The following is a 16737-nucleotide window of genomic DNA, read 5'->3' on the forward strand; positions in this document are numbered from 1 at the left end:
AATCAATAACAATGAAAATTAAACATAACCATGATGATGTTAGTATATCACAAAGATGGTCAAAGCTAAAACGATTTAAAAAAATAAAACAACAACATTACAGTGGCTGCTTATAGCCTTTGTAATGTTAGCTATGTTGACTGGTAGCTGTTTTGATGACACGCTGATTAGCAGTTTCTCTGATTTCGGTTCCCTTAATTTCAGTCTTTGTGCTAAACTAAACTAATTGCAGTTTGGATTTGGATTTTCTGAATTCTATTTGCAGACTAAATTTCTTAGCAACATATGAAAGCCACATTCCGCCACTAAAAATTTAAAAAAGGTCCCAGCGCTGATATAAAAATGCACTCAAGTTGTCTTCTATAGAAATACAAAAACATTTAAATGTCAGGGGGGGTTTTTTTGTTGTTGTTTTTGTTTTTGTTTTTGTTTTTTGTTTTTTTAGGTGACCTTTCTTTTAAAAGAATGTCTGTAGAGAAATTAAAACTTTCCTTCAGGGAGATGCTCAGCTGGATTTTACTCCAAGTCTGAGAGTTTACTGTTTAGCTTAGCATAGCTTAAAGACTGTAAATGACTAGCTTAGCTCTGTCCAAAGTAAAACTACACCTGATGAACACCTGTTTCTAATGACTGTAAATGAAAGACTGGAATTATTGCTTGTTTAATATCTGCCTTTCTGCAAATGCCGAACGCTCAAAAAACACTCAGCTGTTACACTAACACCAGGATCTACACCTTGTAGTCTCTATAGAAAAATGTGCACCTCCACATGTTGTTCATGCCCCATCAGCTTGAAGTGACTTTTTTTTTTACCGTAGAAGTATTCAAGCCGACACTAAAGGTCAGCTCTGCATCCAAATGTTTCCTTTTCCTCCGTCAACCCACAAAAAAAACAGAATCAGGTTTTATTTTTTAAAAAAATTTTAAAGGATTTAATGGATGTTTGAATTTTCAGGTTATATTTTCCTGTAAGTGGTCCTGAGCAGACAGAGGAGAACTGAAAAATTGCCAAATAAATAAATTTTATTGATGGTGAAATGTGTTGACTTTTATTTTTGAACCTTCTGTTTGAATGTCCGTTAAAAAAAACTAAACTGTTCACTAATCAGCCACCTCATCCTTTTTTTATTTATATATCTGGATAAAGATGCAGTAAAAGTGCAGAAATTGGCTTAATTTTATATGTATGGAGGTATATTCATGCCACAATAGCTACAACTAAGATGTACATTAACAATATTATTGACAAAGTGAAGTATTTGTAAATTAATAAATTCACTCCAACATCCATGTGAATTATTTGGGGTCTTTAATTTGAAAAGATTTGCATTTCTTTTCATCATCTGCACAAAGGAAATATTGTGACATCCAGGCTGTGTTGTTACTAATATTAACAGCTCACATAAAAGAAGTTTATTTCTGTAGTTAGCTAAGCAGCTCAGTCCTTGATGATCATAAAGACTTAAATATGTTAGACAAGTTTGTAAACTTCAATTTATGTAAATGTTTGAAGGAAACTGCAAATATCATTCAGTAAAGTCAGTCTCAGGTTGTTCTGTAATAACGTTTTTATTTTAACCCTGTTGAACCACGCAAATATGATTTCCTTTAATTCTTTGTTTGCTGTCGTAATGTGAGATCAGCGTGGGATTGGGAACAGTGACTTTGACTTTACCTCCTCTACGGAGGTCATGTGACTGCTTTGATTTGGTTGACGTGTCCGGAAACGTTCCCAGAGGTGGATCCTGACATTTTCTTTCTCACTGTGAGATGTGATTAAAATTAATATATGAGAAATTCATGAATTCTTTCAATTTTGCTTCTTGAGAAGAAGCTAAACTCACAGCTCTGACATTTGTCCTAAAACAGGAGAACATCATTCATCCACAGCACATCTGCACATCTGTTTTCATTTTATAAAATCCTTTTTTCTCACCGTGGACCAAACACTTCACAGGTGTTTGTATTCTCAGCGGCAGTGGGAAACAAAGACTGAACCCGTTCACTGCACACTTGGTTCTTTATTGAAGTCGATCTTTTTTGGAAACTAAACAGAAATTAAACATGTTTACGTTTTCTCAGACAGTCTTCGTTATTACACACATTTAAGGCATGAATTCGATTTTTATTGCAGTAGTGTGAGCACACTGAAATGATAGCAGATTTCTGCATTTATCTCAAAGGATTCAGATCCAGCTTTTCTTCTGGGACTCGCTTCATGCTGAGCGGAGAAAAATTTCAGCCGCAGTGGCTCGTTTTTTGATCTGCAAGAAGTGCAGCCGCTCATTTCCGAGGACGTGTCTCAGAGAGCTCATGAAGCAGAATCTGGAAACTACAGCGGCCACTTCAGTCCTGAGAGGTGACCTCTGACCTCCACTGCAGTGCGATCTGGTTTTCTTGGCAACCAAACAAAAAACTTTTTTTTATTTTTTTTTTTATAAATCCTTCTTTAACGTAAATTCTCTCCAAACAGGAAAGTCGTGTTTATCGTCTTTCGCCCATGAGTCATTTCTGCGGTTCAGCTTCATCCTTTGATGACAGCGATCGGCCTCAGTTTGATCGCCTTCTTGCTGATGCCAGCCTCGTGACACGTGTTCACCACGTCTGTCACGTTTTTGTATGATTCAGGAGCCTTAAAAAAAAAAAAAAAAAAAAGTAGTCAGACGCAAACAGAAAACAGCTTAAAGTGCATAAAAACCCACCCTGACTCCTCCCCCTCACCTCCTCCATCACCAGTTTGGGCGACGCCACCCGGATGGCGATGCCCATGTCAGCCAGTTTGTCCAGGACGTCCTGGAAGTCCAGGTTCCTGCGTGACTTTGCTCGAGAGAGCGCTCGGCCCTGAAACAGACAGGAAGTTGCTTAAAGACATGAAACGAACCAAGGTTGACCATGTGACAGTGCGAAGGGTGCTCAGACTCGTACCGCTCCATGACAGGTGGTCCCAAACGTCTCCGTCATGCCCTGCTCGGTCCCAGTCAGGACGTAGCTGCAGGTCCCCATCGTCCCACCGATGAGCACCGGCTGACCTGTGAGCTGGAAATGGCAGCGAGTTCAGGCAAGACTCACATCATGATGGCGAGTAAACAGACGAACATGACGCGCTCTTACCTGGTAGTCGACGGGGATGAGGGGGTGGTGAGGGGGGAAGGCTCGCGTGGATCCTTTGCGGTGAACGAGCAGCGTCCTCTGCTTTCCGTCCACAATGTGCTCCTCCACTTTGGCGATGTTGTGAGAGACGTCGTAGATGACATGCATGTCAAGGTCATCCGGCGTCGTACCGAACACTTTGGAGAAGGCCTGAAAGACACGAAAACCGCTTTTACAGACTCCGCTCACCCAAACCCCCTCCCCATAATGATCATAGCAGAATCGGGACATTGTTAGGTTCCACAGCAATCCGATGCCGGAAGTTCAAATTACAGAATATCCTATAAATAAAATGAAAACAAAAGAAATACACAAAAATTATGAATTAAATAAAAGTTAAAAGATTAAAAAAAATTTAATAAAAAATTTAACGAAAATAAAAAACAAATGAACAGAAGCAGAAATTGAATTTTCTATCACATTAATGATTTTTACAGTTGTATTTTTATATTATTTGTGGTGCGTTTAAGTGCATTCGTTGAATCTCCGACTCGGAGTGGAACAGACTGGGTTCATCCTAATCATGGAACTCACTTCTTCATGAGAAGAGCTGCGCTTTAAACACCATGTGAGGTCAGTTCTCTTGTTAGGGCGGGTGCAGCGGTGCGTTTATGACCCGAGAGCGGCTCAGGTGAGCGTACCTGTCTGGTGAGGAAGGTCATGGAGGAGCGGTTGACCCAGGCGTAGTTTCCTGCGGCTGCCATGCCTTTCAGGTAATCCTGCCCCTCAGGAGAGCTGATTCGAGCGCAGGCCAGCTGTCGATCGTTCACCGTGATTTTGTCACGCTTCATCGCCTTCTCCATGGCAACCAGAGCATCTGTAAATATCACCAGGTGTTTTCGTTGATAATTTAAAAGGCAGAAGTGAAGGTTTGCGATATTCGGCGGCACTCGTACCTGTGGCGACCTGATGCCCGAGGCCTCGGCTGCCGCTGTGGATCATCACACACACCTGGCCTTTGTGGTCAATGCCCATCTTCTTGGCAGCATAATCGTTGTAGATCTCATCCACCACCTGGATCTCAGCATAGTGGTTTCCTGCTCCCAGAGTGCCGAGCTGCAACACACACACAGCTTTAGACACCAGCAGAGGGTTGCAGGTGTGAACACAGGTGTGAGGTGCAGGGCTACCTGCGGCAGGCCTCTCTTCTTGGCCTTGGAGGACACCTTGTTGGGATCGGCCTGCAGCATGCGCCCGTACTCTTCGCAGTGCTCCTTATCCTCGGCCCAGGCGTAGCCCTCCCTTAGAGACCAGTCCATGCCCATTTCCAGCGCCTCCTCCAGGTCCCTGGTGACACATGCGTTAGTCAGGTGACACACAGGTGAGGAGAGGCAGGTCTGTTCCGTTCTACTTACTTGGCTCCCATCGGGATGACGCCTTTGGAGCCGACTCCCACAGGGATGTGGTCGAACAGTGACTGAGCGAGCTGCTCCTTCACCGGCTGGACATCGCCCTCGTCCAGGTTTGTCCTCAGCAGGCGGACACCGCAGTTTATGTCGAAGCCCACGCCACCTGGAGGGCACATGGGAAGTACTGTTTTAACAGGGTGGGTCACAGAGTAAGTTTCATGACGGGTGACCACAGCAGGGAAATCCACAGGTTGGAAGATTTTTACTTCCTGCACACAGCTTCCCACCAAACTCCATTCATTTTTCATCAGGTTTTAGAGGACCCTGCTTATGTTTTATCATAGTACTTCCTACCTGGAGACACCACGGAATTGGGGTTGTCCATGTCGAAGGCCGCCATGTTCCCAATAGCAAATCCGTACCCAGAGTGGACATCTGGCAGGCCGATGGATTTCTGCCGACCAATCAGAGACACCCTAAGTACGAAGCAAAACATTTATTGTGGACACATACAGAACGGCAACACTCACGTTCACAATCCCCGGCAGCGCCGCCACATTCCCAATCTGCTTCATGGCTGGAAGGAACCCGCCCACACCTGAGGAGGAAGAACAGAGAGAAATGAGGAGGGTGGAGGTCAGGTAGAGGGGGCTCTCAGAGGGGTTCAAAGGTCACCGACCTCCTCCTCGGCAGGCATTACGAAGCTCCTCGAACATCAGCTTCTCCAGAGATTCGTTCACGTAGAAAACTCCTTCCACCTGAGGAGGAAAAGGAGGAGTCAAGAGGTGACAGCAGGGGAAATAAAAGCTTTTAAGGTGCGTCACTGCTTCACTTTAATGATTATTCTGAATCTTTCTTCTGTCAGACAATGAAACCAACTGAAAATAAACTAAAATGGAGCAGAGAGTCACCTCCTCCCAGCGTCCACCCGCGGGTGGAGCAGAACAGATACACTTAAAACTTTCGTAAATCATTTTAAGCGTTTTTAAGTCTGTGCTGCTGTTCAGAATCATTTTAGCCTCGTGTTTATTCGGCATTTCTCGGGGGTTCCGTCAGCTCCTGCGTTCTACTGTCTCTGATGTTCTCTCATACCGTGGACACCTGTGTTTAATCAAGTCACCTGCAACTGTCAGCCCGGCAGCCACGTTAGCAGCTAGCTGTGAGCTGTTAGCCGTTAGCTCGTACCTGCATGTTGGGGACGAAGCCCTTTTTGATTCTCCAGGAGGTGGAGTTGATTTTATCCAGAAACTGCAGCTCATCATTGTAACTGCGACTCATGACTCCACAAACGACCAAAAACGGCAAATGTCACTGTTTAACGCCGCGTTTCACTGGCTGTCTAATGTAAAAGATTCTTCTTCGGCTTCTTCTTCTTCTACGCTCGACAGGCTGCACGCGCATTACTGCCACCTACTGTTCAGTGTTCCACAGTTATTCTCTATGCGGTATTATCCTCAGTAGAACAGCAGTGTGTGGACGTGCTCCAGGATCTCTCCTGCTCTGCGGGTTCAATTTCTGTGATGGAAACACTTCCTGCCCTCTGTGAGGAGTTCCTGCCCGTGACAGTGCTCCCACACTCACATGTGTCCTTGCTGTATTGTGAATCATAAACTAAACCCTTCCCTTTCAGTCATTTCCGACAACCTTTGCTGTCGTTCATCGATGATGTATTTATGATTTCTGGGTATTCTGGTGGCCCACCCTGCAAATAAGACACGGCCCTGTCCTCCTGAACTGTGTGTTCAGTCTGCTCTTTCCATCAGTCACTAATTTTTCTTTTTTTCTTTTCTGATTTCTTTTTCTTGTCATGACAATACTGTTGTGAAATAAAAGTGCTGCACATAGAGCCTTTGGCTGAATTACATCCAGCTTCTTGGCTTTTTAATCACTGAATTTGTGTTTTTAATAGCTGTAGTTATTACAACTCCACACGCTTGAATGTGTAAAAGAAAACAATCATCTTTATTTCTGCTGTGGATCATGAAGATTGATATAGACAGTCATTCACTGAAACATGGAGATCCAAAGCGTCATTAAATAAATATTATATAATAAATACTGAGATGGTTACTATGGAGATAAATGACAGAGACAGACACTGCTGAGTGAGATCCACTGACTTATATCAGCAAAGAGAGAGAGAGCAGCACTGATCTGTGAATTCATTAAATGATCTCAATAGATATAATAGACAGAAATAAGAGGCGGAAATTTTCAACTTAAACCATCATCTAGTTTTCCTTCTACTTTCAGTAGAAAATGTGTTTAATGCATTCAGAGATTTCATCCTCACTGTTACCCTCATAGTGCATAGACACAGCCCGAAGGAGGACCAACAAACAGTGATCCACTGATCTTTGTCATTGTCACACAGTTAGTTTGGAAATTAATACAGTAATGAATAAACTAATAATACAACTGTTAATAAAAACATAAGACCCCCAACACAAAATTTGTGTCAGGAGTATCGGAACAGTTGAGACGCATTTTTGCTAAACAACGCGTCTCTGTAGCTTTTAAACCCCAAAACACACTGTGGCAAAAATTGGTCCACCCCAAGGATCGGGTCCCCTGACAGAAACAGAGTAATATAGTGTACACTATTAAGGAGGATTGCCATGATTTATATATCCGGGAAACCAAACAACCTCTGGCGAAGCGGATGGCACAACACAGGAAAAGCTAACTAGTCAGGCTAGGACTAGGTAGTGTCTTCACACCTACAGGCCAGTGGACACTCTTTCAATGATGAGGATGTATGCATCCTGGATAGGGAGAAACGCTGGTTTGAGTGGGGAGTCAAGCAGGCCATTTATGTGAAAAGGGAAAGACCATCTCTGAATCGAGGAGGGGGTCTAAGGGTACATCTTTCCCTATCTTACAGTGCTGTGATTGCAGACATTTCCCAACTCTCTGTGAATGGTACTCATGGTCAATGATCAATAGGCTTTGATCAACGGGCTTCGATCAGTGGTTGTTGATCAATGATAATGAGAATTTGCATATTAATGATCAAGGAACTGACCTCACAGCCCATCGTTCATTCAGTGGGCTGGTTTCAGTCATTGTGCAAATGTACTGTTTATAATGTTGGGGAAACCTGCAGTCAGCTGAGACTGAAGAAGTCACTTGGATGAGTAATGAAACGTTTCTCCCACTGAAAACGCTACGTCCAGATGAACAGAATCAGCCTTTTGGGGAACATAAAATGCCGTTATTTAAACAGTATATAAAGATGATTAATTTAATCTCCCCTGCAGATTTATTCATACCAATCGACATGTTCTGGAGAATACTCAGGATTTTATGCAGCCCGGTTGCCGTATTTGTAGTTTTAAGAAAGTTTATTTTGGATACTGATTCAGGAAGTTTAGTGACAAGCCTTCAAAACAAAAGCAGAATCGACACAAAGCAACATAATGCATGCGTACATATATTAAATAAAAAATATAAATACATGCATCTAATTTAATAAAAGTTGTTATTTTGAAAAGTTGGGCCTTTTTACGGCATAATACATTTATTCCAGCATAATTATTAAGATTTTTTTTAAAAAAACAACAACTTTGGTTTATAAACTTTTGATTTGAGCGCCCTCGACGTGTTTTATTGTGAAAATCCATCCCGGAAGCGGTGTGTGCGTGTTTTGGGGCGCTGCAGGTTTGTGTTTACAGAGAAACACATGAAGAGTCGTGGATGTCTTCCCGGTAGTTCACGGCGTGAGTGTTCTTCTGTTTGACTTCCAGCTTTCAGGACTACAAACGCTCCTTAACGCGGTTAGTTAGTTAGTCCGGTTAGTTAACACTAACCCGCGCTAAGCAGCAGCAGCGTCAGTGAAACGTTAGCTAACGATTAGACTGCAGAAACGAAAACGAAACGTTTGTTTTCACGCAGCTCTTTACATATTTTTCTACCTCACAGAGAACCAACGACGCTCTGAAATCAGCGCAAAATGAACGAAAATCCTCTAAATGTGACGTTTTAGCGGTAAAGCGGAGCTAAAGCTGCTAAGAAACTTCAAAACGTCATTAGTGACTCATCAAAAGTTAAATTTGGCAGATTTCTAATGAGGTTTCGTACTTAATGAGCTAAAGTTTACTGTGAGGTTTGGATTTGAATCAGAGTCACTTTGTGCACAGTAAAAATCACGTGATACTTTTTAATATGTGCACAGATTAAATTAATGTTAGTTAAAGTTCATTAGATATTACGTCACTGTTCACTGATGATCCGATTTAGCAGCTGGAATCTTTCCGCCAGACTCCATTCACTTTTTATCTGTTTTTAGTGAAATTTGACAACATATTTTTTATGAGAAACACAAATAAAATAAGAAACGAAAAATAAGAACCTGATAACAAAAAATGAAATAGATTAATAAATACTAAAGAAATGAATGCAGTTATAATTACATACAAAAATAATAATTATTTTAAAGTAAAAATTAGAAATGAAACAATTAAACATTAATAGAAAGATGATTAAAATAAAGAAAAAATATAATAATAATAATAATAATAATAATAATAATAATAATAAAGGAATAAAACAAAGTTGCATATAAATAAAATATTAAATACAACATGGAAATAAAATTATATGAAAAATCAGACTGAGTGATACAAAATCCAAACATGTGAATACAGTTCTGTTAAGAGCATCATGGCCCTCTGCAGTCTGTGCATTACTTAGTGTGAGTCCTCTTCCTGTGTCTGTGTGTGTGAGCAGAATCATGAAGCTGCGGGTTCGGATCAACAGGCAGACCAGCCGGGTGGAGTTACTTGGAGAAGATCCCAGTTTGAAAGAGCTCAGAGATCACATCCAGGAGATGCTGTTGTCCTCACATGGACTCAGGTCGGTGCTGCACACGTCTAACTCTGTAATCTGAGTTGTGGTTAATAAAGTTTCAGTTATTTGACTCCCTGCTTGTGCTTCAGTTCAGACACAGAGTTTGGTTTGTCTCTGAACGGCTCCGAGCTGCTCACGGACACTGCTCAGACTTTGGCGTCCTGCGGCATTGTGTCCGGAGATTTGATCTGCGTCCATCTGCCTCAGTCTGAAGCCACAGCTGCCACCGCTTCAACCAGCTCAGCCTCGTCTACAAGCTCCACCTACACAGCAGTCAAGAGCTCTGCAAACCAGAGGCAAAGCCAGCAGACCCCCATCATGGCCTCCACTCAGGTATGATGTTCACCTCCAGCAGGTTGTTCAGGTGGGCTGGATAGGTGTGTGAGACATATCGAGCCTGTTTCCAGTCCATGTGTGGGAGGTCAGTCTACACAGACTGTAGACTGCCTCGGCCAGAGATCAGAAACAGGCCCAGGAAGCATCCACATACTTCTGGCTTCAGTGCACAGTTTCTGTTTTACTTTCTCGTGTTTTTATGAGCTGAATTATGACATAAAATAATTCGCGAATACAGACACACCACAGAGCACACAGCAAGGGCTAAAGCTGGTTTAAAGGGCCACACCCCCCTCACAGCTTCTCTTCTGTGGATGCACATGGTAACACACTTAATTTCACATCATCCAGCAGTGATGACACTCTGACTCATCTCAGTTTGCATCAGCAGCATCAGACTGAAAGTGTTCAGGTGAACCAGCTGTGCCTCTGAAACCTGAGATGTTTTGTTTGGAGCTGGACGAACTCACGGGTTCAAAAGCTTTCCCACCTGATACTCACAAGCTTTCAGGGAACTTTGGATTAAAGAACAGTTAAAAGTCATGGGCGTGCCAGCCTTCATCGCAGTAGAAATCTTCACATCTGGAAAGCTGCAGGAGTCTAACGGAGCATTTTCAGACACATCCTCAGCTTCACATCACCAGACACATTTTTAAATAGCGAAGTCTCAGTCAGCCTGAGAAGCGTTTAGATATTTGGTGCTTGGGGCGCTCTTAAATCCTTACAGATGTGCGTCTCATGAACAGCTGGAGAGAAAAACAAAGTTCTGCAAAGGTTTACCCATTGCAGGAGATGGTCTCCAGTGTTACTGGTGGCAAAAAATAAAAACAAACTCACTGGAAGAGCATAGTGGGCATTAAATCTGTGTAATGGTTTGATGGTATTTTAAAATTCCCTATCATTCTCAAAATGAAGACAAACACTGATTTATAATTGTACGGTGTTCCACAAGGTTCCCATCCAGGCCCCTTGCTGTTTGTCTTTTACAGTTGTGACCACAAGTATTTGAAAACTGACAGAGCCTTTGTAGTTTAGCCTCGTGGGTCATAACAGAATATTTCATATCAAACAATAAGACTTTGAGCTTTAACTCGAGAAGTCAACAAAGTGTTGCATTAACTGTTCAGGAATTTCAGCCAATTACAGTCCTGCATTTTCAAAGGCTGGACAGCAGAGGCATCATTGTTCACATACTTATGGATCTGACTGTGTTTTGATGTTTGTGGTCAGCTGTAACATTAAAGGAAATCAGCCTTGACCTGTTTATGGCAGGTTGTTGTTTTTGATGTTGTTCATGTCTGTTTTATATTTTAAGTTATTATAACAAAGAAACAACAGCAGATTATTTTAGCCTGTGCCGCGTCGCTCATCAGACCTGACGATGGGGCCTAGACGTGCCCAAGCTCACAGTTTTGTTGTTGGTAAACAGCCGAGCAGCAGCAGCAGTGTCAGTGGGGCCGCCGGTCCTCCAGTCCTTTCAGAGTCCCAGCTGTCCTGTGAGATGCTGGACTCTGAATCTTCAGCCACCATCTGGGAGCCAATGCTGTGCGGTGAGGCCGAGGAGGGTCAGGCACCACTCTCTCTGGAGCTCCTGTACCACACGGCCCAGCCCACAAGTCCCAATGATGCCATCATGGTGGCCGGACATCTCCTGATGCTCGAGACTGGGTTCGTTGCTCAGGTGAGGCGAGGGGGACAGGTTAACATCCTGCTGAGTAAACAGGTGAAGGCAGACGCTTTGAGTAAGTGTGTGCGCCTCCACAGGGCACCGAGCTGAAGCCCGGTGAGATGCCTGCTGGATGGAGGTGTGCAGGTGGAGTCTACAAGCTGCAGTACACTCATCCTTTGTGTGAGAGCAGCCTGGCCTCGGTGGTGGCTGTGTGCATGGGCCCAATGCTCGTCATCAACAGTGAGTCCTCTTTAAATGGGCTGAATTTATTTTTATTTGAGCTTTGACCTTTTAGTGTCCAACTCCCACTGTGTTTCTGACCTGTTTCTTCTTCATGCAGCGACTCTGAAGGTTACAGAAACGGTCGACACTGTCCGCAAACTGTGTCTGAATGCATCCAGCTACGTGACCAACGAGTGGCCAGGTAAAGCTGTGATTGATCGGCATAACGCCACCAGCACGGGAGCGTCTTTGATTAATCTTCTGTGTCTGATGTTGTTCAGGAGGAAGTGCAGCAGCAGCATTTAAAGACCTCAGCAAACTGTCCCGACTCTTCAAAGACCAGCTGGCGTACCCACTGATCGCCACCGCCAGAGAAGGTAACGGCCCCTCTCAGATGAGTCACAACATGTTGGTGCTGACATCATCCAGTTCATCAGCTTTAATCAGAGAAAACCTCAGAGAAGTTAAATTGCTGTGAACATTAGCCATGTTACAGCTTTTAGTGAGTTTAAGAAAGATTTTATTTAAATCGATGTTCAATTTCATTAAAATGAAAATGTAAAACTCAAAATCCCACTCATAAAAAACATACAGGGCAAAGAGAATTATATTAACCAATCAAAATCTTAATGAAAGTTATTTAAATTGATATGATCAAAACATATTTTGATCGAAATCGTTTTATCAACTACATCATCTTATTTAAATACCAAAGAACAAATAACTTTTATTTGTAGTTAAAAAAGTGTTGGATAAAGAATTTATATGAGTGTCCATGAAAGGTTTCATCCCAACCTATGAAGCCATGAGTTTTGTTTTTTTTTGTTTGTTTTTTTAAAAAAAAAAAGGATTACAGATTATTTTGCCATCTTAAATTAGTTCTTTTACTTTCAGACTTGAGTTCATACAGAGTTTCCTTTTCTAGTTTTTCTTTTCACACAAACTCATTTGTTTTGTAATAAACTATTTCATGTTAATATCCCGAAGAATTCTAGTAAAATCTGTCCCGAAACATTTGGGAAGCTGCTTTAGAGGAACAGCTTGTTTGACTCATATGAGCTTCAGTCGAGTTTTCATTGATGATGTTTCTCTGTAAGCAGATGCTAACGTGCTAACATGCTAATGTCTGATACTGACAGTCTGTGATGTGTTTCAGCGATGGCTCTCCCCGTGGCGTTCGGTCTGCCTGCTCTTCCTCCGGAGCTGCTCCTCCGAGTCCTCCGCCTGCTCGACGTTCGCTCTGTGGTCAGACTGTCGGCGGTAAGCCGGCACTTCAACGTCGCCACAGCAGACTCGTCTCTGTGGAGACACCTGTACCGCCGCGACTTCGCAGGTAGAAAAAGAGTCCCTAAAAGTATTTCATTTATTTTTAAAATTATTTCTGCAAATTTCTCTAACTATGGGTCAAATGTTCCACTGACACTGTTTAAATGTTCTTTTTCATGTGCTTTTTAGATGTTTTGGGGTGTTTAAGGTGACATTTTAGGTTTAAGGTGGAAAGCTTTTTATTTATGTCATAAAAAGCCTTGATTTTTTTTCTATTTTCATTTACGTATAAAAATGACAGGCTTTTCACCCTTAGAACACCCTTAACTTATTAAAACCTATTATAATGTCTTAATTTACTTATTAATTAAATAATTTTCAGTGAAGTTTTAAACAGCTTACTGTAAATTAAATATTAGAATCTGAATAAGAGAATTTAAATGACAGCATTAAAAAAGCAAATAACATTTAAAAAATGTAAAAACAAATCAGTCATTATTTTCTCCACAAATAAGCAGAAATTGTGGGGGAAACACCTGAATGTCCACCATTTTTAAGATATTTTTAGAAATAAATAAACTAAAAAGTATCAAAATATTTTCTAAATTTACACAGATTTGAAGTTGTGAAATGAGTCAATTAAATAAAGGTTTATTGATTGATTTATTGTGATTGCATTTTTTTCCTCACGTCCAGTTTTTCAACAAAATCATTATAATTAAAGTGACTGATTGTGTTTGACGTTTTTCAGATTCAGGCTCAGGCAGATCCAGAGACACAGACTGGAAAGAGGTGAGAAACACACTTTATCAAAGTAAACAACTAAAGAACTGTAAATTCTTAAAACCTCCTAATGTGTCGTTTTTAATATGAATATTTTATGGTAATAATAAATTAGTCTAATGTGGGGCAGATTGATGATAGCTTGCAGAATTTAAGCTTTAATGTGATTTGTTGTTGATTTTTTTGGCATTTTTGTGTAAATAATTTGATTTGTTTTTATTTGTTTTCCAGCTCTACAAAAAGTCATACAAGTTTCGCTCTGAACTTCGAAACGCTGCCTCGACCCACCCCCGCCCCCTCCTGCCTTTCCATCCAGGAGACATCTTCCACCCCATCCCCTACCCTAACTTCCCCCCGGTGCCGGGCATCATCGGTGGGGAATACGATCAGCGACCAAACCTGCCCCATGGCCTACTCCCCCGCCCCCGCTACGACCCCATAGGCCCGCTCGCAGACCCGCACAGACGACCTCGCCACGACTTCCACAGAATCCGACCAACAGGAGGGCGACCTTCAGACATCCGACGAGGATTCATCTGATCACTCCGTCACTGATCAGATATCAATGACACAACTTCCTGTTTGACTCCGGGTTGACAAAAATTCATTTTCACAATAAAATCAGAATTTAAAACATTCTGTCTGGGAATCATTTATAACCTCAGAACTGAACAAAATGTTTAAAATCCTTTTGTTCCACAAAGACAAAAAAGTAAACATTTTAATTTAAAGTTTAAATTTTATGTGACAGCCATTTATTTATGGGTTAAAAATCAAACAGAAGAAGTTTGAAAAATGTCAATTAAAAAATTCAATATAGATTCAAAGTGTTTATTGTCATGTGTACAGAAGAAATAGCATTTCTCTGTGCAATGAAATTCTTCCTTTGCTGTCTATACACAAATGCCAAGTTAGGTTGAAGGAACAAGATAAATAAAGATAAAAATAAAGATAAAAATAATGAAAGATAAATAAGTAAAAAAATAAGTAAGTGAAGACAAGTGGGGTATGCAGATGTCGATGTAGATGGATGTACAAAGGAGCTTAATGTGCAAAATGAACTTAGTGTGCAAAGTTTCCTGATGTGCAAATTGCAGTTGAAGTAGGTCAGCTGTTCAGGAGTCTGATAGCAGTGGGGAAGAGCTTCTCCGCAGTTGTTATCACTCTCTGCAGGCGTTTGCGGTCCATAGCAGTAGTGCTGCCGTACCATGCAGTGATGCAGCTGGTCAATGTGCTCTCCACAGTGCAGCTGTAGAAGCTGCTGAGGATCTTGGCTGACATACCAAATTTCCTCAGCCTCCTCAAGAAATACAGCCGCTGCTGAGCCTTCTTGACCAGCTGTGTGGTGTTCAGTGTTCAGGTGAGGTCCTCACTGATGTGGACACCTAGGTACCTAAAGCTGCTCACCCTCTCCACTTCACTCTCCCGGATAAACAGCAGCTGGTGAGGCCTCCTCTTCTTCCTCGTGTCCACTATCATCTCCTTTGTTTTATCAGTTTTGAGGGTAAGGTTGTTGTCCTCACACCAGACCGGCCACCTCTCTCCTATAAGCTGCTTCGTCCCCTCCAGTGTCGTTCGCGAACTTCAGTATGGTGTTATCCCTATTGCAGGCAACAGAGTCGTGGGTGTACAGGGTGTAGAGGATGGGGCTGAGGACGCAACCCTGTGAGACGCCAGTGTTTGTGGTAATGCTGGCTGAAGTCATGTTGACGATCCTGACAGACTGAGGCCTGCCAGTCACAAAGTCCTGTAGCCAGTCACAGAGGGTGGTGCAGGCCGAGTGTAGACAGTTTGTGGATGAGTTTGTGAGGGATTACTTTGTTAAGGATAGCATTGAAATATTAATTTTACATTATTATATATTCTTATAGTAGTATGTAAAATTATTGCTATAGGTTGTAGTATTATTATATCCTGATAGTTACTTTATATCCCTATATTTAAATAATGTTTTCATATCTGTAACACAAAATTATCAGTAGAAAACATGAGATTTTACTTTACAATGTCCTTTAAATCTTTATTTTTGTTTAAAAAGTTTATTTATAAACTTTATTATTAATTAAATGATTCATGTCAAAAATATGTAATGATATTAAACGAGTAAGTACAAAAATGAAATATTAATTTCATTAGTTTCCAATATTTTTAACACGCTTATCCCTCTACTGCATAGCGTTGCCCTGAGGCAACAAACCACATTTTCATGCCTCACACTGGGCCTTCAAAAAAACACTTTTTTTTTTTGTCAAATAATGCTACCAGGCACATCTCTTTCCAATAAAATGATGAGTTGAAGGTGGTGTGACTTTCATTTGGGGGGGAGGGGCTGCACTACATGAGAGACATCTCCATTAGGAGGTAAGATAAAGATCACTATTTTACATCATTATAGTGAAATAAATGTATATAAAAAACACTTGTATGTGCATGAATATGTTAAGAAGTATATTTGATTGTTTGTTCTACTTTTTAAAATTTATTTATACAGTAAAACTGTTAATTTTCATTCGTTGCCTCAAGGCAGCACTGTGCAGTTAGCCTAATTTTTTTCAGGCAAAATAATGCGTTAGCATATGTGTGTAGAGATGTGTTTGTGTGCATTTATAGGATCATAGTCAATGTTTTTTACTTTACAATCTACTGAAAATTACAGGACATGGACGTAAAAACCTTTTATGCAAGGAAACCAAGGGAATGTGCAGTTAGGGACATTCCCTCAGAAAGTGAGGACAGTGAGCTTTCAGGGAGTGACAGGGAAGTGGAGGAGTGGATCCCTGAATCAGGTTTGAGGGACACTTAGGAGCTCAGGGGTCAGTTGGTAAAGTAATTGTGTGTGTGTGTGTGTGTGTGTGTGTGTGTGTGTGTGTGTGTGTGTGTGTGTGTGTGTGTGTGTGTGGACATGTATTACTTATTGTTGTGGGGACACAAATCTGTTTACACACTCACATGTGAGGTCTCGCCTACTTTATGGGGACAAATGGCAAGGTAAATCATTAAATTTTAGGGTGAAGGCTTGAGTCAGGTTTAGGGTAAGGTTAGGGTTAGGTTCAGGCAGGTAGTTGTGATGGGTCAGGATAAGTCTCCAGGAAATGAATGGAAGTTAATGGAAAG

At 41.5% G+C, this 16737-nt stretch overlaps 2 protein-coding genes across 3 annotated transcripts; one reads left to right on the forward strand and one right to left on the reverse strand.

The window, feature by feature from the left end:
• Positions 1-1521: 1521 nt before the first annotated feature.
• rtcb (RNA 2',3'-cyclic phosphate and 5'-OH ligase) lies at positions 1522-5879 on the reverse strand. Its single transcript, XM_063460232.2, has 12 exons — positions 5685-5879; positions 5179-5257; positions 5030-5097; positions 4854-4953; positions 4506-4662; positions 4281-4437; positions 4047-4206; positions 3792-3967; positions 3112-3300; positions 2926-3036; positions 2722-2841; positions 1522-2632 (listed from the first exon to the last, which is right to left on the reverse strand). Exons 1-12 carry the CDS (start codon positions 5775-5777, stop codon positions 2525-2527), a joined length of 1518 nt encoding a protein of 505 aa, XP_063316302.1. The 5' UTR covers positions 5778-5879; the 3' UTR covers positions 1522-2524.
• Positions 5880-8123: 2244 nt separating this feature from the next.
• On the forward strand, positions 8124-14246 carry fbxo7 (F-box protein 7). Of its 2 annotated transcripts, none has more exons than XM_063460236.1 (10): positions 8124-8218; positions 9228-9353; positions 9437-9680; positions 11113-11364; positions 11448-11592; positions 11693-11776; positions 11856-11951; positions 12731-12907; positions 13592-13632; positions 13855-14246. In XM_063460236.1, the coding sequence occupies exons 2-10, from the start codon at positions 9232-9234 to the stop codon at positions 14161-14163; spliced, it is 1470 nt and encodes a 489-aa protein (XP_063316306.1). In that variant the 5' UTR covers positions 8124-8218; positions 9228-9231; the 3' UTR covers positions 14164-14246. The 2 variants fall into 2 exon arrangements, with proteins under 2 accessions (XP_063316306.1, XP_063316305.1); XM_063460235.1 differs by having other exon boundaries at positions 8171-8275.
• The last annotated feature ends 2491 nt before the right edge of the window (positions 14247-16737 follow it).

The sequence above is a fragment of the Pelmatolapia mariae genome, linkage group LG17 (genome assembly GCF_036321145.2).
Source record: "Pelmatolapia mariae isolate MD_Pm_ZW linkage group LG17, Pm_UMD_F_2, whole genome shotgun sequence".
NCBI lineage: Eukaryota > Metazoa > Chordata > Actinopteri > Cichliformes > Cichlidae > Pelmatolapia > Pelmatolapia mariae.